Source organism: Ahaetulla prasina, chromosome 2, assembly GCF_028640845.1.
Source record: "Ahaetulla prasina isolate Xishuangbanna chromosome 2, ASM2864084v1, whole genome shotgun sequence".
Classification (NCBI taxonomy): Eukaryota; Metazoa; Chordata; class Lepidosauria; order Squamata; family Colubridae; genus Ahaetulla; species Ahaetulla prasina.
In genome coordinates, this window is record NC_080540.1 from 173,971,930 (window position 1) to 173,997,587 (window position 25,658).

At 40.7% G+C, this 25,658-nt stretch overlaps 2 protein-coding genes across 2 annotated transcripts; both read right to left on the reverse strand.

Annotated features, from left to right (window-relative positions):
• Window positions 1–1,163: 1,163 nt before the first annotated feature.
• Window positions 1,164–14,172, reverse strand: TBC1D25 (TBC1 domain family member 25). Its single transcript, XM_058170577.1, has 6 exons — window positions 13,829–14,172; window positions 11,095–11,204; window positions 9,416–9,570; window positions 8,558–8,682; window positions 7,056–7,244; window positions 1,164–6,915 (listed from the first exon to the last, which is right to left on the reverse strand). Exons 1-6 carry the CDS (start codon window positions 13,967–13,969, stop codon window positions 5,548–5,550), a joined length of 2,088 nt encoding a protein of 695 aa, XP_058026560.1. The 5' UTR covers window positions 13,970–14,172; the 3' UTR covers window positions 1,164–5,547.
• Window positions 14,173–17,199: 3,027 nt separating this feature from the next.
• EBP (EBP cholestenol delta-isomerase) lies at window positions 17,200–25,396 on the reverse strand. Its single transcript, XM_058166554.1, has 5 exons — window positions 25,296–25,396; window positions 23,330–23,711; window positions 20,959–20,995; window positions 19,858–19,988; window positions 17,200–19,668 (listed from the first exon to the last, which is right to left on the reverse strand). The coding sequence occupies exons 2-5, from the start codon at window positions 23,640–23,642 to the stop codon at window positions 19,457–19,459; spliced, it is 693 nt and encodes a 230-aa protein (XP_058022537.1). The 5' UTR covers window positions 23,643–23,711; window positions 25,296–25,396; the 3' UTR covers window positions 17,200–19,456.
• Between the last annotated feature and the right edge of the window lie 262 nt (window positions 25,397–25,658).

Sequence of the window (25,658 nt, forward strand, 5' to 3'; positions counted from 1 at the left end):
GGTTTTCATTTTTTCAGCCCATCAAAGCAACTTTAAACCTTAACGTCACTAAAATCCAGAAATATATGCAGCCAAAATATCTTGATGCCTGAGGCAGGAACTCCACGTACCATCTTTCTATTCATTTATAAAGGATATTGGGAATGATTTTGTGCAAACCTCAAACAAATGAACTGAAGACAAGAATTTCTTTTGTATTACCATTCATTTCACAGGTGCCTGCTTAGGGGAACTTCCCAAAACTTTAGCTAGACTGGTTCTCAATGGCACTGTCACAAACATGATACCGCTATCTGAGCTGGCCAGTTTATATACGGTACCTTTGGCTACACACTTTATTCGGCTCCCTTCTACTTTTTTACTGCAAACCTAATTTTCTAAAGGATTTTCTTCAGCTTTGAACAAGCTCACCATCTTTTTAAGACTCGGTGTAACATTACAAAGATACTAGACAAAATATGTAAGCACCAGGATTCTGGCACCACCGGTTCTTAGCTCATACAACCTTCCTTAAAGCCTTGGTGCTCTTCACAAGTCCCTGTTACAAATGTAAAGTATCACAACAAAAAAAGAAAAAAAAACCTTGTATAAATAAATAACACAAAAAAGAATACAATGGCAAGATAAAAATATATAGATATAAATATAAGACAGAATAACAAACTTTAATAAATTAGAAGTCTTCCCTCAGGCATGGGAACAGAAATGGAGGAAGGAAATCTAACAGAATTTGGCCACCAGCTTTCAAGTACCAAGGAGGCTCCAAAGATGGAGTATGCAAAATAGAGTTTATGTTATAGCATTTGTACACAGAGATTAGCTGATAAATGGTATCAGCTGTAACATAGTTCTCAAAGTTATCAAGGGGGGAGAATTTGGACCCCTATAATAAACCCCAAGCAGGATTCCCCTCTTGGTGTACATCTAGAAGCAGAAATAAGGCATACAGGTAGCTTCCGTATTATCACCACTATTTCTGCTATTAAAGAATCACGACAAAATCCTTATGCAAATCTCACAAAAACCAACAAAGAGCACAAAAGAATTTCTGTTCATTTCACTCAAGCTACCAGACTGTTTCATTGAATTTTAATAACTAGATCAGATGCATCTCCATGTGGTAGCTGCCTGATAGTCAGATTCTCTGCCTGAGAAACAAATAGGAGAATCTGAATTTTAACTTTGTTGTTGGTGATAACAGTAGAGAGGGAAGAAAACCCAGAGCAGCAGGCAGGAATTATAAGGCAAGGAAAGTTCAGGGACATCTCAACAGAACAGAGAGGATCTGTTAAGGTATCTTCTCCCACTGATGTAACCAATTATTATTTTTTTGCAATATAACATTAGTCAATTCCATTATTTGCTTCCGAGAACTAATTTAGTACACTAATGAAAGAAAGCAGCAATGAAAAATAAGCAAGTAGAATTATATAGAGATTTGGAGAAGCAATACATTTTAAGCATAAACTTTGGATGGTCACTCTGAAGTCAAGCAATTAATTAAAAGGAGCTGAAAATTATACAATTATGGCATTACTGCCAGTTGCAAGGAGGTTTACTTTTTCTGTTCCTAATCTTTTATGGACATGAAGGATTTACATGCTTTTGAAATATAGCAAAGATTTATTTAATCAAAAACAGTATGATGAATTCTCATTTCATGGACTCTCATTTAAAGCCTTTGGATGCAAGAGACTAAATTTCAGTTGGATATCTCTCTGAAATAAGAAACATGTCTGTTGTATCAGAAGTAATCTGAAGAAGGAACTTAAATTCAGGTTAGTTTTATTTATTTTTACAGTGTTTGTCTCATAAAGAGATGAATCACAATTTAGTATGTAATTTGTGATTTGACATGTGAGATAAAATGAACACCTCTACCTCCCAATCAGTCCAAATTTAAGGTTCAAAACAAGTGTACACATACAGCCTATTATTATGATTGAGTCTTACCTCTGTGTTCAAACTTGGTGGCAGGTCCAAATTTAATCTTAAAGAAAGTTTTCTAAGCATAGGAAAAGGCACAGGTCAGGCCCATCCTGTCCTCATAAGGAGGGGAAAAAGGCTATCCAGATTGTATACCAGTTGTCCGGAAGTTAAACAAATAACCAAGAGAACCTGGCTGAGACACAGAGACTCCAATAGCACCATGGAGGAAGCAAATCACCAAGGGGGGTCTGTGATCCACCCTCCACAAGTCAGAATAAAATATGTTGCCTACAATTTACTTACTGTTGAAAATCAGACTCTTAAAACTAATGCAGCTGATGTGGTTCCAATAGTAACTATTTTGTACTGACAGCCCTGTTAGATATTTCAGCTGATTAGAAAGGGATAAGCTAAAAGGAAAAGGGGTTCCCACTTGAAAAAAATGCCACAGCTTAAACCCAGCAATATTAGCCCTTTACCTACAAATCAAAAGGGAGGAGATTGGCTTGGGCCAAATAAACTTAACCAAAATGCTTCAGAATTTGTGTTGATTAAAATATATGCCCAAACCAAATCAAAACAGAAAATTAATCTCACACATTGGAAGTCTATGCATTAGCCATTATTGCTCCATGTCATCTTACTGCGTCAGATCTTTTGAGAAAGTCCATGAGTTTTGTTTAGCTAAAAAGATTCTTTTCAATGTTCTATCCAGTTCAGTATCACCAGCAGCATATGAAATGCTCACTGTTAGGGAAGCAGTAAGATGTACCCACCTCTCACTAGTACTTTGAAATATGCTGATAAATATGGCAAGAGACTTCATATCTGGTCTCAAGTCAGCCTGGACCATCTAAGGACTAATGTTATCATATCACTTGACCGCTCTTATATTCTCAGATGTCATGTGAGAAGGTTAACATGGCTTCAAATTCCAGCCTCAACTAATTATAGTTTATTACATGCATGCTTTCATGTATGCTCTTGGTAACACAAAGGGCAAATCATGATGGAAATAGCAATTGATTCTTAGGCAGAAGCCTTTTCTAGAAGAAACAAAAATTTCATGGAGAAGCATTGTTATAAACTAGATAGGAAGCTAGCTTAGGCAACATGGAACACAGAAAGAATTGAAAACAGTCTTGATATTTTGGTATTCCCATAGCCTGCCTGGTTGCCCTCCAACATCACTAGCTATTGTGATACGAGTTGGAATACCATCGGCATGTATCAGAATCCAGGGCAATTTACATTATGAGTTTTGAACTAGCAGCCTGAGTAGATCTGTGATTTCAAGATAACTAAAACTAATACAAGGGAGATGTTTAGTTGGAAAAAGACATAGAACTCTACCTATAGAAAAATAGGATATAGTTTAAAAGTGTAATGGGATGGTCCCGGATCAGGCTATTACACAAAAGGGGAAAGTGTTGAAAAAAAATTAGAAATGCTAATTGTAATCCATAATACCTGATTCACTTAAGACCTCCAAATGTTTCATAACTCATATTGTTCACTCAGGAAACAGCTGAGTAAATTAAGAATATGATTTTCTTAACAGCAAGACATGCTGCTTTCTACATTGTGGGAGAATACACCTCATTAATGTCAAAGATCTTAAGGCACTATTTACAGCCATGAGTTGGTAGTAGCACACTTTAACTATCAATACGGGGAACTCAAATGCCCTTTTCTTGGCCTCTCTAAAAGGCTTGTAGTTTAAATCGTTTGATTAAATATCATCTTCCCTGCAATTACTCCAACTTCATAAATGCCATCTATCCAAACAGGTAAAGAATACTCCACAACAGGGGTTGAAGTCTTCCGGATGTTACAAAATCTCATTCAGTCTAGCTAAGAAGGCTAATGAAAACGGATTGTGAATGTGACAAGTTGCCTGTCCTTACTTTACAGTCCTATTTCATGGTTGCTTCATAGGTTACCTTAAATAAAGTTCCAGCTCCTTCTAGTGGCCATTTAATTAAAATGGATTAGAAAAACCCTGCATGCCAGATTTACCCAATCTATAAACAAAGGCTGAGGCTAAGAGGAAAAAGCCAATAGCCATGTGCTTGTATATCCAATATTACTAAGGGAAGACATTTCCTCCTCCCTGTGTCTCCAAATAAAATATTAACCGATGCAGAAGATGCCTAACTTAAAAGAAATATGAATTCAAACTGCCTGATGATGTTACAGGTAGAAAACTGACCTCAAGGAACACAGCTGGCTGATACCAAGAATTGTGCCTTTCTGCTCAACTGATTAAAGCAAAATGGGAAAAATTCTTCTAGGCAGTTGACTTTGAACCTAGAAAGGAAAGATTCCACCAACATAGCTCAGATTTGACCTCATTCAACACTGTCTTCAAACTTCAATCTCTTTATCACCTCTCTCATCTAGTTTAACCGTAGACAACAGGCAAGAGCAAGAATCTATTTTTGCTATAATCCTAAAATAGCCATTGGGGAGAGTCAAAGATTCAAAAATCTCTGGCAGGAAATCAAATTGTGCATAGTATTATGTGTTCCCCCTTGGTGTCAGGTTAACAAATAATAGTAGAAATGACTTCTGTCTAGCTTCAAGATACAGAATTTCCTGCTACATATTTTAGAGCTATTATAACAACCTGACACTTTGAGCAAGGATCTGGATTTAAACAAGGCCAACTAAATCACCTACAAATGGACCTCACCTATTCAGACATGGTTACATGTGCAGAGAGTCAGTCCTGGATGTTATGTTTCTGGGAAGACAACTAATCAAAAGGCACGTGCAAGTACAGCATGAAGTACTGCACACCTCAAATTTATTCTGTTAAGGACACTTTGGCATCAGGTCTCCACTTACTCTCTCTGCCCAACCTCTCGTTAAACTGTTGACTCTCCTTCAGATAATTGCCAGTTTTGAACACATCCAGTGTGTTTTGTTTTTGTTTTTACAGGTTTATGGATATTAGGGTTTTTTTTAAACAATCAAAAGCTAGTGGGACAGTGGAACAGAAGCCCCAGAAAAAAATGACGTGCTTTAAAAAAAAAACTTGGGCCAAAAAACACTGAAATAAGCATATGAAGCATTTTTTTAAAGCTGAAGCATCTTTGTAGAACTTCTGACGAGCTCAAATTGCTGGAAAATAAAAATATACCAGGATGGAACATTAAAAATGTTTTTGGCAAAGCTATGTGGAAGAAAAGATCCTGATTCTAGAAGGATCAGAAATCAATCTGGGTCTCTTAGCAACCGACATCTTAAGAAATGAAGTGGGCAGTAAACAGAGGGAGAAATATTTGGGAAGTATTGATTAAGGAGGGGAAATGTGAAGAACCTGTCTGCTCCAAGGTAAACTCTTCTTTGAAAGACTATTTAGCACTTGGAAGAGAAGGGGGCACAAAAATGGATGGGATATTTGCCCAAAGAGTTCGTTAAAAACAGATACATTGGATACAGAAGGTGTATTGAGTGTGGCAATCCAATCTAGTTGCTCCTGACCATCTTCCAAGAGGATTACTGAATGATTGAGCCTAAATTGGATTACTTCACTGACCACTCTTCCACATCGATGCTTGCACCATAATGACCGCAGGGAACCTGTCCCTACACATCAAGACAAAGGGGGAATCATGAAACCGCAGGAGATTCAGCTGCTGCCTCATCTCCCTCTTCAGAATCCCAAACTTCTGACTGTAAGTAGTTAGCAAACAGGGCCTTGGCACGGTGAAGGATCTTGTTAAGGTTGTGCCGGCGTACCAAGCGATCAAAATGCATGGCTAGCTCATTGTAGTCCATGTTGTTTTTGATTATATGGTCTCGATGCTCCAAAAGAATGGCAAGACATAAGAAGAGTACAAAGGGATTGCCTTTGCCAAATTCTTGCGGAGGAGGGAGGCTGACTAGGGCAGGAGGAGTAGAAGAAGAAGTAGGTCCATGGGAGGGAGAAGAAGGGGTATTAACTATTGAGTCTCCCTTCTCTTCCTCTGATTGACTTTCCTCATTGCCATTAGTTGAGGTGGAGACAGAATCTCGAGAGGGTGGTGTCAAGGCCCGAAGAGATGGAGCAGAGAAGGATTTAGCCATGTTAGTTGTCTGAATCAATGGATCCTGTTCACTGGTGCAATCTTCCTTCTCATCCTCTGAGTGCTGAGATCTGAGTGATGGGTCATCCTCCAAATTGTCTTCATTATGAGTAATGTAATACTTGAATTCCCCAAAACTAGATTGCTTTACTAATACTTTCTCTTCAGCAACTGCCCCCTGGCACGGCCGATCCCCAGCTGCCTCAAAACTACAAGCTGGGCGTAGCATGTGTCTCCTTCGGATAGACTGGCTGCTGTCTCCGGGCCTGGCTGGAGGGCCCACTAATTCTACTTCCTTCTCTGGAGGATCAGGAGGAAAGGAACTCCACGTGATCTCCAGCATGCGCAAAGCATCCTCAAATGCAAACTCCCGTTTCAGCTCCAACAGCAGCCAACGATAGCAAAAGAAGAGGTCATCAGCACCCCGAGACAGGAGGTAGGAGTAGAAATCTGGATCTGAATGGCGGAGGAGAAGCTTGAGATGGGTAAATTTAACTGACATGACTTCACCATCTACCTGGAAGTTACCTTCCAGGCGTTTCATGATGCCACAGAAACAAATGAAGGCATGTGCTTCACTGTCCATTACAGCCAGGATGGGAGAAGCAATGTCACTCATTCCCTGACAGTAGGAAATCTGTGGGTGGGTCACAGCATAGGTGGTCAGCAGATCATGCAGGGCTGTCAGGTGAGGATTGTCATCTGAACCAGCATAGTAGGGATGAGTGCGATCTGTTCGAAGAACATCCTTCAGCACATTACTACGGATGAAATCCAGGTCTTCAGGGTTGGTCCGTGCTTCCCATTCCCCCTTCAGTTGCTCATACTCACGTGTCTTTTGCTTCATGTAATCCATACGCTCCTGTCCAGTCAAGCCATCAGGATAGACATTTAGCAAATATCTCCAAACAACCTGCAGAGATAGGGTAGATTCAGTTTTAAAAGAAATTTTCTTCATCAATAGTGACTAGCTGATGGATCAGCTATAGGAATAAATATTTCCCTTATAACAAGGGGCGGACAACTACTACCAGCTCAAATGCCCGTTCTCACCTTGCGCAATGAAGGCTCAACTCCACCATGGAAGATTCGGAGGCGCAGTTCTGCTGGTCTTGTCAACTGGCCTTCATGATTCAAATACGTATGGAATTCTGAGTCACTCAAAGGAGGTTTGAAAGGTTTGACATCTTCCCCATAGGACCAGCTGAGTGCCTGCTGGACCTTTGACAATGTCCGTCCCACCTGACAAAAAGCAAAAAAGAAAGCTGAGATCAACAACAGTTAATGACTTAAAACTGGAAGGAAAAAAACCCAAACCACACATCACAAATAGTTCCATATTTTACCATGCAAGATTTTAGGTTAACTACTCCTTAAAAATTGGAAGGTAGGGGGAGAGTAATTCATGTCAGGTGCAAGAAACCAGAAGCCACACAATGAGCTGATCAAAGTAGTATATTTGTTGCTCACCTCTAGACAGGAATCTTTCCAGACTAAAGCACAAACTGCATAATTATTAGATAAATACTGCAATGTATTAGAATAAAGCTCATTCTGATGGCTTCAGAATCAATTCTGAAAGACCCTCTGGAAAAGATAACTCCTTTACAATTCTCCAGAAGGCCACAACAGTGGGATCCATCCTCACTTTGGAGTATAAGCCTTTCCATAGGACAAAGCATGCTACAAAGAATGCTGTTGTCTGGCCTTCTCGCACTGCATCTCCTAGTAAATGGGGACCCTGGGCAGCCTTTCTTTGATCATATGAAATGTTAATACCACTTTATAATGCCTTGGTAAGGCCACACTTGGAATATTGCATTCAGTTTTGGTCGCCACAATGTAAAAAAGATAATTGAGACTCTAGAAAGAGTGCAGAAAAGAGCAACAAAGATGATTAGGGGACTGGAGGCTAAAACATATGAAGATGCAGGAACTCGGTATGTCTAGTTTACTGAAAAGAAGGACTAGGGGAGACATGATAGCAATGTTCCAATATATCAGGAGCTCCCACAAAGAAGAAGGAGTCAAACTGTTCTCCAAAGCACCTGAGGGTAGGACAAGAAGCAACGGGTGGAAACTAATCAAGGAGAGAAGCAACTTAGAACTAAGGAGAAATTTCCTGACAGTGAGAACAATTAATCAGTGGAACAGTTTGCCTCCAGAAGTTGGGAATGCTCCAACACTGGATGTTTTTAAGATGATGTTGGATAGCCATTTGACTTAAGTGATGTAGGGTTTCCTGCCTAAGCAGGGGGTTGGACTAGAAGACCTCCAAGGTCCCTTCCAACTCTGTTATTCTAAATTCTAAATGATTGTTCAGGACAGGTTGGTAGATTTTACCAGAGAAAGGCAATCTTTTAGATATTCAGACCCCAAGCCATTAAAGAAAACAACCAGCATCTTGTGCATATAAACACTATGCTTTCACAAGGGTATATAGCAATACTGAAACTGACTCATAAGAATGCAGGGCACTGCATTTGCATTGTAAGATCTTGCAAATACCATCCAATGAAAATATAAGGTAGCAACTCCACTCCCTGAAGGCCCACCTGGGAAATGATGGACTGGGTGAAGGGCAGGGCTGCAGCTGCCAGAGATCTCTTCTCCACTAGCAGCAGGTCAGTACTGATAACATCCTTAGGGCTGATAATATCCCAATCTTCTAGCAGGGGGCCTGAAAGAGTATGATAATGTGAGCATATTCCTCAAACCAGTTCTGCCCATCCTTCTCCCCACTGCATTCGCACTTTCACAGGGACAAAGATATCTACCAAAAAGGATGCAAACTGGAGTGTATATATCTTGTTATAAGAAGAAAATAATTTAAAACAAGGTTAGTGCAACTACTATGATTTACTAAATCATGCATTCACTTACTTTGGTTCTTTTGAGAAAAATAATACAGGGAGGGCCTTTTCAAGCTTATATTTCAGTCTAATTGCATTCCAAGCCAACATAATTTTCACTCAGAATTCTGAACTTGACTTTGGTGATTACATAATATTAATGCCATATTAATTTTTGCATGCTTCAAGCTGGAAAGAGGTGCTGATACAAAAAGGGGGCTGATAACAGATAGCTTTCAAGTGAGTCAAGCAACAGGTGGGATGTACCAAAACACACACGCACAGATTTACTTGTTCAACCCTATTGCTGTTTCCCCATCCATGACTATGCCTAACAATGCTGTATCTGTCAACAATGCTGTGATTCATACCTTCTCTTCTACAACAGCTATCAGCCACCATCCCCACAAGAACAATATACCATAAATAGATAAGCTAAAGATAAGGAACTCTGTGGATGGAACATGCCTCCTGCAGTAAAATGTATAGAATGAGAACAAGATGTGAGGGAATAGAATCTTTATTATTTGCTCTCTAGTTAATGACGTAAAAATTACTCACTGTCTTCCAAGGGCTTGATGTCTATCTTTAGTTGTAAAAAAGGCTTGGAAGCTCCAGCAAAGGCCATCCCCAGATCCCAGTCTGACATCAATGACAAGTACATTTCTTGGTTTTGCTTATCTCTGCTTAAATAGCTGATGGTAAAATTCTTCTTCCTGATACAGGCAAAGAGTTTAGAGCTCTTTTCACTAAAGCTGAATATCTCTTTTTCAGGATAGCACATATTTACGTAGAAAATAAGATGAGAAATCACACATGTACTAAACAATCTCCCATATGTGTACTGTGAAATAAGGTCTGGTGTTAAGTGGAGCTTTGGGGCAAGTTCCAGCCAGACCAAATCCGCATTAGAGGATAATACAAGAGTAGACAACATTGGAAAAGTTGCAGGAGATCATTCAAAAAAGGAGACAGGGCTGATTTTTCCCCCAGCCAATTAAATGCAGTGTTTCTAGAGATAAAATATTGGGGAGAGGTAGCCTCTAGGATAGTGGTCCCCAACCTTGTGGCTTGGTGGCCCAGCTGGAGGGTGGAAAGGGCCACGTGAGTGGTGGGGTGGCGCATATGCACACGCAGCTTACCCTATGTGAGTGGCAGGGCAGCGCACATGCACAGCACTCAACTTTTGCAAGTTGAGCTATGCAGTGCATTTGTGCATGTGTGTCGGCCTGCCGCTTGTGCAGGTTGAGTTGTGCATGCAAGCCAGCCTGCCATTCACATGGCCCAGTTCTGAATAGTCTGCAGCTTGGTAATGAGCCATGGCCTGGGGGTTAGGGACTCCTGCTCTAGGAGGCAAGCAGTCACCATCCCATGATTAAAAATAATCAAAACCTGAAAAATATTCATCACTCAGGAAGTTGACAAGAGACGCTAGTGAGTCCTAAGGATGAAAATGAGTTGTTGAGAATGCCTCTCAGGATCATGACCACCACCACCAATTTTGAAAATGAAGACATTGCAATAGTTGGTCAGTGTTTTGCTAAATTTGGGATCCTGGAAGCTACAACTGATTGTTGGGAGGGGTTCCATAGCTTTTGCAGGCTACCCAACTGATTTTTTTAAAAAAAAGAACAGCACTGTTTTTCTTCACTAGGCTTATAATCACATGAGAAGTTACCAATAAATTGGTGTCTAAAATATGTTTTTTTTTTTGTTAAAATGAAGCATACTGTCCCTCTTTTTTTCAAGCATGCCAAAACATCTATCTCTCATCTATTTTCTTAGACCCCTCCATACAACATTAGCAGTCTCCCTCTTGGTATATGGCATTCTTTTTTAGCTTCATTGCTAATGTAATATATGATGTCACAATGAGGGAAAGGATGCAAAGTGTCATTGCTCACAATTCACGGTCTGAGTTCTCACTCTCCTTCCAATATCTCAAAACAAAAACCCCTAGCTTAAAGCCCCGTCAATGATGTGCTGAAAAATTTGCTTTCATTAATTGAAGCAATCACAATGGGAGCTGAAAGACAGGCCCATTTATTTGCATCCTCCCTCAGTGCACTTGCTTTCCAGAAATGATATGACATAAATGATAGAATTGTATTTGAATATTTCTATTCAATAGAAATGACAGCCATTTGTGTGAAACAATAGAGGGTCTCCTCTTTGTGCAGGGAGTTGGACTAGAAGACCTCCAAGGTCCCTTCCAACCCTGTTATTCTATTGTAACTCACCCATTGAGGTCAAAAGCTCTGATGAGAATGTGCTGCAATACATCCAGTGAAGTGATCTGTGGATCCACAGCAAAAGTCCGGAACTCAGGTTGCAAGAAGCCTTCACATTTCTGCAGAAATTGCACATAGGTAAGATTTAAAACACACTGATATTAACTGGATAGTCTGCATAATCTGTACTGTACATAGTCTCAGCATTTCCTGGTAAAAACAAAGAAATATTATTACTGTTTCATTACACAGCAGAGATTATGACCACATTTGATTCAATTCCATATTTGTCAGGCAATCTTCATTAAAGTATATTGTTAATATTTCAATTCTTCTCTTTGCTTATAGGCATTTCTTCTGAAGAAAAAGAATCAGTATGAGAAAAGGAAGGGAAAATAAATTACGAACAGCTTGGTATTTATTTTATTTCTTTCTTTCTTTATTTGATTTTTATACCGCCCTTCTCCCGAAGGACTCAGGGCGGTTTACAGCCAACATAAGAACAATTTTATAAATAGAATTAAAAACAATTTAAAAATCTTATTCAATTTGGCTAACCCCATTTAAAAACTATAATAGAAAAATAATAAAAACCCCAATTAAAAAACCGTAGTGTATTAGGCCAGCCCTGCGCGGTAAAACAAAAACATCTTCAACTCGCGACGGAAGGTCTGGAGGTCAGGGAGTTATTGTATCCCTGGAGGCAACTCATTCCAGAGGGTAGGAGATCCCCCTGGGGGTTGCCAGCCGACATTGTTTGGCTGACGGCACCCCTAGGAAACCCTCCTGTGTGAGCGCACAGGTCGGTGGGAGGCTATCGGTGGCAGCAGGAGGTCCCGTAAATAGCCTGGTCCTATGCCATGGAGCGCTTTAAAGGTGGTAACCAACACCTTGAATTGCACCCGGAAGACCACCGGCAACCAGTGCAGCTTGCGCAGGAGAGGTGTTATATGGGAGCCATGAGTAGCTTCCTCTATTACCCGCGCAGCCGCATTCTGGATCAGTTGGAGCCTCCGGGTGCTCTTCAAGGGGAGCCCCATGTAGAGAGTGTTACAGTAGTCCAGGCGGGAAGTGACGAGGGCATGAGTGACCATGCATAGGGAATCCCGGTCTATGAAGGGGCGCAACTGGCGTATCAGGCGCACCTGATAGAAAGCTCCCCTGGCGACGGCCGTCATATGTTCTTCTAACGACAGCCGAGCATCCAGGAGAACGCCCAAGTTGCGAACCCTCTCCATAGGGGCCAATGACTCGGCTCCAACAGTCAGCAATGGAACTAGCTGGCTGTACCGGGATGCCGGCATCCACAGCCACTCAGTCTTGGAGGGATTGAGCTGAAGCCTGTTCCTCCCCATCCAGACCCGCACGGCCTCCAGACACCGTATTGACTTTCCCTAATCAACTTTGAGTGATAAATGCACAAAAATTTGTGTACATTTCCCAAATCAATAGATCAAACATCTATGATTAACCACACTGGAGAAGAATTCTGGGAACCGACTCCAATATACTTAGAAGAAATGAAATAATGAAAGACCATTATAAATATTGGGGGCCAAGATCAATATATGTTCAAGTGTGCATAACTATTATTTAAGCTTCTGTTCTTCATATGTATTTAAAAGTGTTGCAAAAAAACAAACAGAACAAGCTTTTGGCTTGATATAACAAGAATTGCCGAGTCTGAATGGAATCTAGAATATGGCCCAAGTTATTATAGTTACTGAAATGTTGAATCAAAGACCAGATTCTGACATGAATCAGAATAATAATGTCCAATTCAAAAACCAAGAGCTCAAATCCCACAAACTCAAAAGGACATATTTCTAAGGAAGGCTGTAGTTGCCAATAAATATTTTTAAATATGTAGTTCCTTATAACATATATGTTCCTTCTAACACGAAACAGTCTACTGGAATGGGCAGCTATATTAAATCTAATAAATCACAATAACAAAATAACCTTATTTCTAAATTATTTAAAATCAGAACGCCGGAATAAAAACTCTAATATTACATTGAGCATTTAATGTAATATTTAGAAAAGTTTAGGGTTGGTTAGAAAAATAGCACATATTACCAAACTGGAAATGTAAATATAGCCTTGATTCCAAGCTATGGTTAATACAAGCCAAAGCCTAGCACAGCATGATGTCTCAACAGTCAGTGACTTCAGCACATTGTATGAAACAATGAAAATTGGAGCCTATGCTTTCCAGAACAAAAGAGCAATGTCTCAGCCACCACAAGAAGATATACATTTTGCAAGGTTACCTTGGAAATAAACAGATTCCCATGCCAACTACCCGGCCAATTTCACAGCCAACGTACCCCCTACAGTTACATCTCTCCGTGCAAGCGCCGCTGAAGAATAATGATGGGAAACCCAGCTCTGCTTTCCAATGGCGAGTTCAATCCTTCAATCATTTCTTACCCAATTATTATCCACATTTCATCCTGCTGAAGGATTTCAGCTCCAACAATCTTGTGGGCCACCCTTCCAAGCCTCCTCCCCCCCCCATTCAATTTTCCAGACATCATTTTACTAGTCTGAAGCAACCTGGAGAGCCCAGGTTAGGGAAGGCTGCCCTGCCCTGTGACATCATTATGAGGCAAGATCCTTCGGCCCGACTAGACCCAGCGGTCCATGGGGGACGCATCTCCCCACCTGTGGCTTCTCCCTTCCTCCCCAGCCAGGGAACCCCGCCGCCACACCTGGCCTCTTCGCCTCCGGGGTCGCTCACCTTGACCCGCACACGAACCACTTCGTGTTCTTCATCTTCTTGGGGCTGCAGCCGTGGTCCCGGTCCTGCTCCGGCCCCACCCCCACCGGGAGTCGGCAGCGGGGATGCCTCTGCTCCCCCCGGGGTCGCCACCGCTGCCATCCCGACCCCTCCACCTTCGCTCTGCGGCGGAGGCACCGCGCGCCGGGGCGCTAACGGCCCCCCACCCACCCACTCCGTCCCCGTTACGTCACCCACCCCGAGGGGCGCCTCTCATGGCGTCAGGCAGTCAGCTGGCGGGTGTTCTCGCGCAAGGGGAAGGGCGGGGGTGGGTGGGTGGCTGGGGGGTGAGTGGTGGGAGAAAGCACCGCTGCCATCCCTTTGTCCCCGCCCACCACTTCCGCTTTCGCCGGCAATCCCGGCTTCTGCCGCTGACTTCATCGACCCGATCTTAAAGGCGCAGAGCGGAAGCGCCGGAAGGTGGATCTATCCATATAATTCAAAGCCTTTGGCTGCTGCTCATGGGTTCGCCAACTTTGGCAACTTTAAGCCTGGCGGACTTCAACTCCCAGAATTTCTGGGAGTTGAAGTCCGCCAGGCTTAAAGTTGCCAAGGCTGGAGACCCCGCTTTGGAAGCTAGAACAAAGGGCGGGGACAATGACGATCGGGGTCTTTTAAAATACAAACACACACAAACTTCCGACTCAGAGGGAAATTAGCGGCTCGAACAACGAAAGCGGCTAAAACAACAAAATAAGAGGCGCGCTAACAACCGCTTTAAACGCTTTCAATGTAAATCGTTCTAAACTGGACTGTAAAAAATACGATTCCTGTAATAGAGGTTTCAAAGTCTGGAATGCTCCCCCCCCCCCGATTCAGTTGCTTCAGCTACAAATGTTCAATTTCAGTCCCAAATTGACTTCCGTGGAGCTTACATCATAACTTGAGTGGTCAATAGCTAGGGGGTGTTTATCATTGTATTTTTATTCTTGTTCTCATTTTTGTTTTGACAAGTCTAAATAAATGAATTAAAATAAAATAAAATAAAACCGAAGCCAGGGAAACGGTAATCGGGTATTGCTGTCACAGAATGCCCAAGCATCCCAATAGAGAGGTATTCCCTTTGACGTCATGGTCTCACTCGGGTATGTTGTCATAATGTAACCCCCAGTGGCGTGAGGGGGGAACACCAGGAAATTTGGATTGTCCGATCTAGGTGGCAATCAATCAAATGGTCACCCACAAAGAGTGCGGAAAGCAGATTATTCAGAGGAAATCCGGGTTTTGCAAGCCAGGTCCGATACCATCTGTATCGGGGGACGGGGGGCGGCAGAGGAGATGAATGCCATTCAAACTTCTCGGAGGCATCTAATTTGGCCACTTGCTGACGAGGGGTTAACGATCTACGTGGACTGCTGTCGTTTTATGCCGTTGTCATCCGGGTCGTCACAAAGTTCCGCGGCAGCGGCTGTCGACTGGATTGGGCGGGGACGCGAACTCCGAGCCACGGATAGGAAAAGACAATGCTGTAAGGCAGGGGTCTCCAACCTTGGCAACTTTAAGCCTGGCGGACTTCAACTCCCAGAATTTCTGGGAGTTGAAGTCCGCCAGGCTTAAAGTTGCCAAGGCTGGAGACCCCGCTTTGGAAGCTAGAACAAAGGGCGGGGACAATGACGATCGGGGGTCATTTAAAATACAAACACACACACAAACTTCCGACTCAGAGGGAAATTAGCGGCTCGAACAACGAAAGCGGCTAAAACAACAAAATAAGAGGCGCGCTAACAACCGCTTTAAACGCTTTCAATGTAAATCGTTCTAAACTGGACTGTAAAAAATACGATTCCTGTAATAGAGGTTTCAAAGTCTGGAATGCTCCCCCCCCCCCGATTCAGTTGCTTCAGCTACAAATGTTCAATTTCAGTCCCAAATTGACTTCCGTGGAGCTTGCATCATAACTTGAGTGGTCAATAGCTGGGGGGCGTGCATCATTGTATTTTTATTCTTGTTCTCATTTTTGTTTTGACAAGTCCAAATAAATGAATTAAAATAAAATAAAATAAAACCGGAGCCAGGGAAACGGTAATCGGGTATTGCTGTCACAGAATACCCAAGCATCCCAATAGAGAGGTATTCCCTTTGACGTCATGGTCTCACTCGGGTATGTTGTCATAATGTAACCCCCAGTGGCGGGGGGGGGTGTAACACCAGGAAATTTGGGTTGTCCGATCTAGGTGGCAATCAATCAAATGGTCACCCACAAAAAGTGCGGAAAGCAGATTATTCAGAGGAAATCCGGGTTTTGCAAGCCAGGTCTGATACCATCTGTATCGGGGGACGGGGGGCGGCAGAGGAGATGAATGCCATTCAGACTTCTCGGAGGCATCTAATTTGGCCACTTGCTGACGAGGGGTTAACGATCTACGTGGACTGCTGTCGTTTTATGCCGTTGTCATCCGGGTCGTCACAAAGTTCCGCGGCAGCGGCTGTCGACTGGATTGGGCGGGGACGCGAACTCCGAGCCACGGATAGGAAAAGACAATGCTGTAAGGCAGGGGTCTCCAACCTTGGCAACTAAGCCTGGCGGACTTCAACTCCCAGAATTCCAGCCAGCTTTGCTTCACTGGGGAATTCTGGGAGTTGAAATCCTCCAGGCTTAAAGTTGCCAAGGTTGGAGCCCTCTGGTATAGAGAATTGCACTAAACTAAAGGGAGAGGCTTCCTTTAAAGCAAGCATGGTTCTTAAGGCAAACCAGGGGAAGGTGGGAGGAGAAACAGTTTATGTTTTACAGGGCATCACAATCATATGATGATGAGATATTTATTAAGCTAAGTCTTTTTTTACCCCTGATGTCACTATGTCATAATTATGTGGTCCTCAGCCTAATTTTGGCATGGCAGCCATGATATTGCATCTGTTTTTCCTCTACAAGACTCCCTAACTCAGAGGTGGGGAACTATGGCCCCTTTATGACTTGTGGACTTCAACTCCCAGAATTCCTGAGCCAGCCATGCTGTCATAAAGGGGCCATTGTTCCCCACCCCTGCCCTAACTGTCTGGTCGAATTGGATCAGAAAGAGTTTGCTTTTGAGAGGCCTTCTCCAGTCTGGTGCCCTCCAAGCCCTTGAAATCATGAATGGCTGTGAACTCTTGGAATTGAAGGGTCAACAAATCTAGATGGAGAAGAATGGCTTACAAATAATAAGCAACATGCCTGTCCTTCAAGTACAGTACATTTTATCACCCTATGCCCAAGAACATAGACCAAACCACAGTAGTACAAACGTGCAGCATTGTTTAAACAGTAACTAAAAGTGTGTTTGAAGAAACTGAATGCCACACATTCAACAATCCTTCCCAACCATTCTCAATTAAGCATCTTTGCTACCAACCAGAGTATTGAAACTCTTTATTTGTAAAATAGCAAAACTACAACACATTTTAATCATTTTAGTTTGGGGGATTTAGTAAGTCAAAATAAGATTGGCGTGTGAAATCAAAAATGTGAAAAAAGCATGTGCATGCACTCCAAGCACATTGACCTGTATGTACTTGTCAATCTTGGTTGCTTTGGTGGCTTGGTGTTTGGGTTTTTTTGGCCGGGGGAGAGAGGAACCTTCAGCAAGAGAATGACCTTACCCAGCCTTTTTATATAGATGTTAAAGAGAAGAGGAAGAAATTTGAGGCATCACACAACACAGTTATAAAACTTGTAAATTAGCACATGATTGGGATGGCTGATATGATTGCTGGGAAGTATGCTTGTTGTACCTAGGTATTCAGCCATACAAAAATAAGTTTGAGCTCATTCTTTCCTTTTTCAAAAGGAGCAATTAATTTAGAAAGCATGAAACTTTTTCATAAAATACATTTTTTAATTATTACTGACATTAGCACATTTTCAACTTTCTTTTTCAGAAGCAGGATTGAGAAAATTATAAAAACCCAAGACTTTTACTTAAGGTTTGTTGCTTTGTACATATGTGTATTACATTTTCAGAAAGGAAATACCCTTCACCAGCTCTTGATTACTACAATAACCTGTACTCAGCATATGTTACAGTCTCAGATTCTATAAATTGGTCTTCTAATACTTAATTGCCTTCTGTTCTAACAACCAATGCCAACAAGCATTAACACAAGATAACCCTGAAATATTGTAGTCACTACAGCACAATGCAAACCCAAAATTTAGTAATTTAGAAAAAGAGATTTCCTAATTAGTCTATTGTGTCCAATATAGCAATAGTAATTAGACTTATGTACCGCTTCATAGTGCTTTACAGCCCTCTTTAAGTGGTTTACAGAGTCAGCATATTGCCCCCAACAATCTGGGTCCTCATTTTACTGACCTTGGAAGGCTGAGTCAACCGTGAGCCGGTAAAATTCGAACTCCTGGAGTAAGCAGTGAGTTAGCCCTGCAATACTGCATTCTAACCACTGCACCAACACAGCTCAATGCTTTTCTTCCACAATAAAAAAACTGGAAGTTCTTGAAGATGAACTTTTACAGTTAAAATCACCCCCTAGTATTACAATCTGATTACATTTTAAACAACTCAGAGGAAACAAAATATTCTATAGTATAGAATAATTTAGAGAGAAAATTTTCATCACAGTGTTCTTATTTTCTTTGAAGTCTCACCCAACCCATACAACATGGAGATTGTTTATTAAAATGTCACATTTTATTTTACAAATAACAGTGTTTAGTGCTGTAGAGAGGGCACTCAAGGGAATGAAGCTTGGGATACAGTGATAAACTTTGTTTAGAAAATAGTTGCCCTAAAGCAACAGATCCGTCTACTTATACACAAATCTTTAACCTAGTTTTTTTTGCTAGAGACACAGAATCCCAAAGCAGTTGAAAAAAATAACTGGAGTTAAGAAAAAAGAAAGGAAAAGAAAGCTATCAGTAAAATGAGTGTTGATATCAAAGTATATTTTATTCTGCTTCCATTACACTCTTAAGGACCTACTCCATCAGGAACAAAGCTCAGGTATGGAGGTCTGACAGCTTCCTCTTTGCTCTGTCTTGAAGTATTTATGATTCTTGAGTGACAGCTGTCGGGTACTATTTCCCAGTTTAAGCCATTCACTGATTATTCTACATGGGAACAATAAAAAAAAAGCTTCCAGGCAAATAGCTGAATCACTTTATATGGACAGAAGCAAGTTGTGAACCCCTCTAATGCTACCTTATATTTGATCAGAGAATAAGAAGATTGAATGTTTCCTGCATAGCCTCTATACAGTACTTCAGTTTTATGAATGCTAGATGTGGAGCTCTCCTTGCAAGTTTAAGTGATCACAGCTGCGGATTATAAAGGGAAACAAAGCTATATGGTCTATAGCAGGACTCAGTTCAATACTGACTAATATTAGCTGGGTCATCTAATCCTAATGACATTTATTTAGAAATAAAACCTCCTGATCTAAAAAAAAATACCCGTCATGAAGATAAAACTGCAGTCTTAATTTTAAGTTCATAGCTTAAGAGCTATGAATATTTAAAAGGGAAGAGAATGACCACCATCAATGGTGGTGTTTGTCCATCAATTCAATATAACAACTGAAAACAGGAGGAGTACAAGACCAACCTCTGAATGGCTGGAAGTACCGCCCAGTTATGACCTCCTGTGCAAGACATCAATGTTTCTTGACCTTGTTAGCATCCATTAATCTCTGGCAAGCACTGAGATGCTTCCAGGCATCCCAGATGAGAATAGAGGGAATGATAATCCACAGACCATTCAGGAAGACAAAATAAAACCAGAAATAGATAGGGTGCCACATCTCACTATGGCGAAAGCCATCACGGTATGCAGTGTAGAAGTACAGAATGTCTCCATATAGTTGACCTATGGTTAGAGACAGACAACATGGTTGATTAGGAAGAAAAGATCAGAAATGGACAAGCCAAATAAGAAATGCCACCAGGTGCATGGAACATTAATCAAGAATAAAAATATTAAATTAATTGCTTTTGAAAGATTACACTAATATTTACATACCCTAAAGTACCTTCCTCCCTGCCTTGGCATACCTACCTAGTGACACTACTAGCTGTAGTACATATCGATGGGACTGGCGTGAAAGAAATGCGACAACAGTCCAAAGACTGAGGGGACCCCAAAAACAGGCAGTGATGGTTTCCACGCAAACTATGACATTATCTGATCTGCAGGTAGAAAAATGAAATGAATGTCATCTTGAGGTCCCAAAACATCCCAACTCTCTTACAGTTCACTACTTTCAAACTGGAGGGGGAGAAAGAATGATGATAGATAGATTAGACAGATAGATTAGACAGACAGACAGACAGACAGACAGACAGACAGACAGACAGACAGACAGAGATAACCAATTTAGGAAAATACTTCATTTTATTTGATGAAGTAGAAAATGCAATGCACATTATTTCAAACCATGAATAAAAGCTCACAAACTGTACTCTTGCTGAGCTAAACCAATTAAATGACATCCTGGTTTCTCTGATGCAATGAAAATACACAAAGATAATAAACCCATCTTAGGCAAAATTGCAGAATTTGATACAAGTGAGGAAGGTTAACTGGCGCAAGTTCTTTCTATTCAAGCCTTGCCCATTTTATTTTCCCAAGCTGAGTTACTATGGCTGAGGGGAAAAGAGAAAAAAATGAATGAAAAATAAAATGGCGAGAATAGAATTTAGCCATCCCTTGCTGATAAAATGGCTCACCAACAACCAGATCTTCCACTGAGATGGGGGAACACCATCAATAATACTCATCTCAAATGTTCATAAACGTGAGGCTGGAAAACAAATGTCATTCCCCCGATATGCTCTTTTAAGGCATGAATAAAATTCAATGTTTTTTCTAAAATAATTTATAGAAATCTAAAAGGTTAGGCTCCTTAAAAAGAGATACAGAAATTCTTTTACTTTTTTTGTACTTGGCCTATTAAAGAATTGCCTTGGCAACAGGAAATATATTAGAGAACTCATGCAAAAATTTTGAACATCTCAGCTGTATTTATGTTTGCATTATGTCAAGTCATCCTTTCCCTATCCCTGCACTCAAAATCAGGTTCTTTGTTCAAATTGCTTAGTGCTGGATCTTTGCAGAAATATACAGACCTTTGCCTGTCATTTCAAAGTTAATGCTTACGTGATATATCTGCTGTCACCTTTGGCATATTCCTTCCCTGGAAGATATAAAATAAGGAGAAATGAATAGAAAAAGAAATCAATAGGAATGGTGGTAGGTTTATGAATTTCCCTGTATTTTTCTTAAATATTAATTATAACTAACAGGATTGTGCAGCACTTTAGATACAAAGGCAAATAGATGCTTGGAACACCCAGAGGCGCAAAAATGACACCTGTCTCCAACTCTTTAAACCAAGTTTCCAAGTACATCCTATTCTAGAGGACAGAACATATAATAAATGTGAGATTATACAAACCACATGAATGCTAACATGCCAATAAAATTTTCTAAATACATGAGGACTTTACTAGTCTAAAGCCATGCTTTTTGGTAATGCAAATACTTGATCTTAGGAAATGTAAATATTAGGTGATGCAAATATTTGATCTTAGGGAACATATATCTTTACCTCTTGCAGTTTTGATGATACTGGCAAAAATCAAACATTGTTAAATTCATATAGTTGTTGGATTTGAAGGAGAAGGTTTTAGCATCGTGTTGTACATGTCCCCCATTCATTATGGCTTATTCGGCAAATCATGGCAATTATTAGAGTTATTGTGACTAATATAAAATATAAATTTTCAAGTCTGATTCCTGCTTGCCTTATTGTTACAATCTCAAAACACAGCATTATAGCTATATGTTTTTTTCCCCTAGACTTTTATAGGGGTTAAGTGTTTTGATCCTGCAAGGTGATCCTCAAAGTGTTTTGATCCTTATAAGTGACGGCAATAATTAGGGAACAGATTGGTTAAGGTGCTGGCCTAAAAACTAGAAGACAGTGACTTTAGGTCTGTTATTCTTTTGGGCTGGACCACTTCACAAATGGTTCTTTTGTGGGAAAGAGAAGGATGGAGTATTTGGTATGTTCATTGCCTTGATACATATAGATGGGTTTTTTTAAAAAAAACTAATGATAATAATTGGAAACACAGATACAAAATAAATGGAGCCACATGGCACAGATCTTCCAACCACTGAGGGAAACACGGAGGGTTACATCTGCAAAATATTGGTATTCTCTTACATATTCCAATTATAGATGAGTTTTTTCCCAGGCCCACTTTAATGCTCTCCATTCAGCCTACCTGGAGGGCAGACTACAAAACATTTCAGTAAAACAGAGGTGCTTCAAGAGCTTGTAAGGGCACATATATGGCACCTGTGCAGGTCCTTAAGTCAAATGTATCTTCTCAGCATCATGCTGAAGCTGCAGAGGACAGCCAGGCAACCATAGGGGGAAATGTATTGCTCTCAAGTAGACCCATTTCACATTCCATTGTACCCCACAGCCTTAGCATGTAGCCTTTAACACAAGTTCCCTAAGGATAACTATATGTGGAAACCTATTTGTGGCCATGATTTCTGTTTTCACATCATATTAAGTTCCTATATGTGGGCCTTTTCCTTATGAACTATTAAGAATAAGTACCTCTACATGCACAGAAATAATGAAAGAGCTCTATATGGAGAACACCATAGAAGCATTAAACTATTCCAGTGTTATAATAGCTGAATCCAGTTTTATCTGCACATCTCACATTTTCCTTTCATTCCTATTGCACAATTGTAATAGGTGCATTTCAAAGGCACATTAAAGAAAACAACCTGCTAGCAGGTACAAAAACTAATTGACCTGGAGAGTTTGGAAATCTATTTCTGGAGTGATCTCAGGATAGTGCTATCTCAAAAATAACTACAGGCATGCAGGCAGTCCTCATTTAATGTCCACTTGTTCACTGGATGTTTGAAGTTACAACAGTGCTGAATGAGAGGAACTTACCACTATCCTTGTAGTTGTGGCCATCACAGCCATTCTGTGATCAGATAAATGTGAGTCGGGTGGTTACAACTAGCTTGCAGTTACGGTATATCGCAGCATCCCACTGTCATGTAAGGGCCATTTGCAACTTTCATTGCTGGCTTCCAACAAATAAGAGTTAATAGGGAAGCCGCTGGGAGGTTGCAAATGGTGATCATGTGACTGAGGGATGCTACAACCATTCAAGATTTATCTGAAGATGGCAACTAGAACTGCTGTTGTAATTTGGTGTGGTCATGTGACAGTGACTTACAGCCATACCACTTAACAAATTTGCTGGTCCAAGTTACTGTTGGCAAGCAAAGACTATCTATACAAGCGTCACTATCACACATTTGTGTTCTGAAGACTGACTCAAGTACACAACAGAAGGACTGACTGCCTTGTGTCATTTGGCCCATTTGTGCCTTCTGCAGATCCTCTGGCTTTCCCCCATGTTAACTTGCTGCATCGATTTTTTTTTCCAAAATCAAGAGACAGAAACCAGATAGACACACATCTTACAGAGCTGTGAGAGAAAGGATTGATCCACTGGGATTTCCATGTAGTGAAGGCTAAACCAGCCTTCGATGACACCATGAATAAAAACACAGATGGCAAACCAGCAAATGATCAAGGTGCGCCAAGTTCCAAAAGGGCCCCAGGTCTTGCTCCGCCAGCCTGCTACAAACCAATTCAATACCAAGAGAATTCCTGAAGTAGCGAATATGAATGTCAAGATCTGCCATAAGGGTCGATCATTTGGGACGTAACTTTGGAGTTCCAAATTCCGAGGCCAGTATGGATGATGGACAACAGGTTTTGTTTCCAGAACCATAGTGGTTGAGAAAATGAGAGTTGAGCCAGTGAAAAAGGCAAGGGCTTCTTCTAGAAAAAAATGATCCACCTGCATTAAGAACAGAGAACTAGTTAAAATACAACATATTGTGAGATTCTTTCGGCTTGACAGCCAACAAAATAAAAACAGAGCTTCTCCTAAAATCTGAAAATACACACATATACACATATATGTGTGTGCATGCATGCTATATACATAAATAATATACATATCAATATATATATGTATATATATATATATATATATATATATATATATATATATGTGTGTGTATATATATATATATATATATATATATATATATATATATATATATATATATATATATGTATATATATATATATATATATATATTCACATTTATATCTCGCCCTTCTCCGAAGACTCAGGGCGGCTTACATTGTGTAAGGCAATAGTCTCATTCTATTTGTATATTTATATACAAAGTCAACTTATTGCCCCCCCAACAATCTGGGTCCTCATTTAACCTACCTTATAAAGGATGGAAAGCTGAGTCAACCTTGGGCCTGGTGGGACTAGAACTTGCAGTAATTGCAAGCAGCTGTGTTTAATAACAGGCTTCTTACAGCCTGAGCCACACCGCGGCCCTATATATATATAGTGTCCCAAAATTCATAGCACTGTCTTAAACTTTTAAAAGTGTCTTTATACAATAGAAACTTGCCTGGCACTGGTTTTAAATACATTTGCATTACACAGTACATCTGTTCCTTTCACAGAAATCACTCCAATATATGAGTTGATTTCAAAGGAGCAAAGATCCCTAGAAGGAGCATGATCCTTCAGGAAGCAAAAAATTGACTCCAAGCAGTCTTTTCTGAAGTGTACCATCCTACAAATGCCACAGTTCAGCTCAGGGGGACAGTTACCTACTTTCCACCTTCCAAACAACTCCAAAGCAATACCTCCCAATATTCAGTGCCATCCATTCACCCAAAGTGGACATTTTATGAGAGTTTTGGTAACTGATTTTTTTAGCATTGAGAGCAACCTGCTTGTTATGGTAATAAGTTCACAGGCAATTCACAGCAACATTATTCAGTCGCTGCTAGAAACCCAATAGTTATTACTAAATAACTATATTTGTTACTTATTCTTTATCAGGTGATAATCATTTTTTTCCCCAGCGTTATCTTTCAGTTCCAATTTGAGACAAGGAAAGAAAAGCCTTTTTCATGACTTTTTTTTTTTTAGGAAGAAAAAAGGTTACTAATTTGGCATACCCGATTTGGCAACCTTCTTGTCTTGCAATTTTTCCTCGACTAGCAAAGCAAAGTATCTGTAGTAGAAGATACTTGCCTCCGCTTTCTCCGTCCTGAGAAACTCAAACTGCACCCACCATTCTAAATGTGGGAAAGCGCCCTGAATCTGGAATTCAAAAGCAAATCAGCAGGACAGTCTTAGCAGGACCTTGGGCAAAAAATCCCTAACAAAATACGCGCTGTAATGAGGCACTTTGCAAATACAGTCTATAAAAGATTTGTGCCCCTAAACACAACATTTATTCCACATAATCTTTGATCATAGGAGAAACAGTAGAAGAATCTATAAATCAGCCAGGAAATCTTAACTGCTTTTCGGATAGCCAAATTTTCATCTCAAAAACCTTACCCAACGTATCACGCAAAACTTCTACACCAAACGCTTCTCATCGGTTTCCTAAATCCTCCAAATAAATCCCGTAGCACCCTTGGCATGGAAACAGACAGATAAGCCAGCCAATCAACGTCTGCTACGATAAAGGCGAGGCTCTTATAGGAGTTTTTTGCTTTACCAGAGCAACTAATGGGAACGTAAGTTCTGACATCATACAGTATTCTGGCAAGCCGATTGGTGGAAGGTGGCTGAGGCGATGTGGGTTCATGCAGTCTTCATCGCCTTCTCGCCCACCTAACCAAGGAACTCAGAGTTGGAGTAGTCGTTTTATTGAATAAGCTACCATAGCTGGGCGCACAATAATTTATTTATTTTATT

Coding starts and splice junctions, on each gene's coding strand:
- EBP (XM_058166554.1), bottom strand. CDS start 23,642: ATGGTTCTGGAAACAAAACCTGTTGTCCATCATCCATACTGGCCTCGG. Junction 20,996..23,329: donor ATCCTTTCTCTCACAGCTCT/GTAAGATGTGTG, acceptor TATATCTTCCAG/GGAAGGAATATGCCAAAGGT. Junction 19,669..19,857: donor ACAGCTAGTAGTGTCACTAG/GTAGGTATGCCA, acceptor CTCTAACCATAG/GTCAACTATATGGAGACATT.
- TBC1D25 (XM_058170577.1), bottom strand. CDS start 13,969: ATGGCAGCGGTGGCGACCCCGGGGGGAGCAGAGGCATCCCCGCTGCCG. Junction 11,205..13,828: donor TGGTTCGTGTGCGGGTCAAG/GTGAGCGACCCC, acceptor CAATTTCTGCAG/AAATGTGAAGGCTTCTTGCA. Junction 6,916..7,055: donor TTGAGCCTTCATTGCGCAAG/GTGAGAACGGGC, acceptor CTATCTCTGCAG/GTTGTTTGGAGATATTTGCT.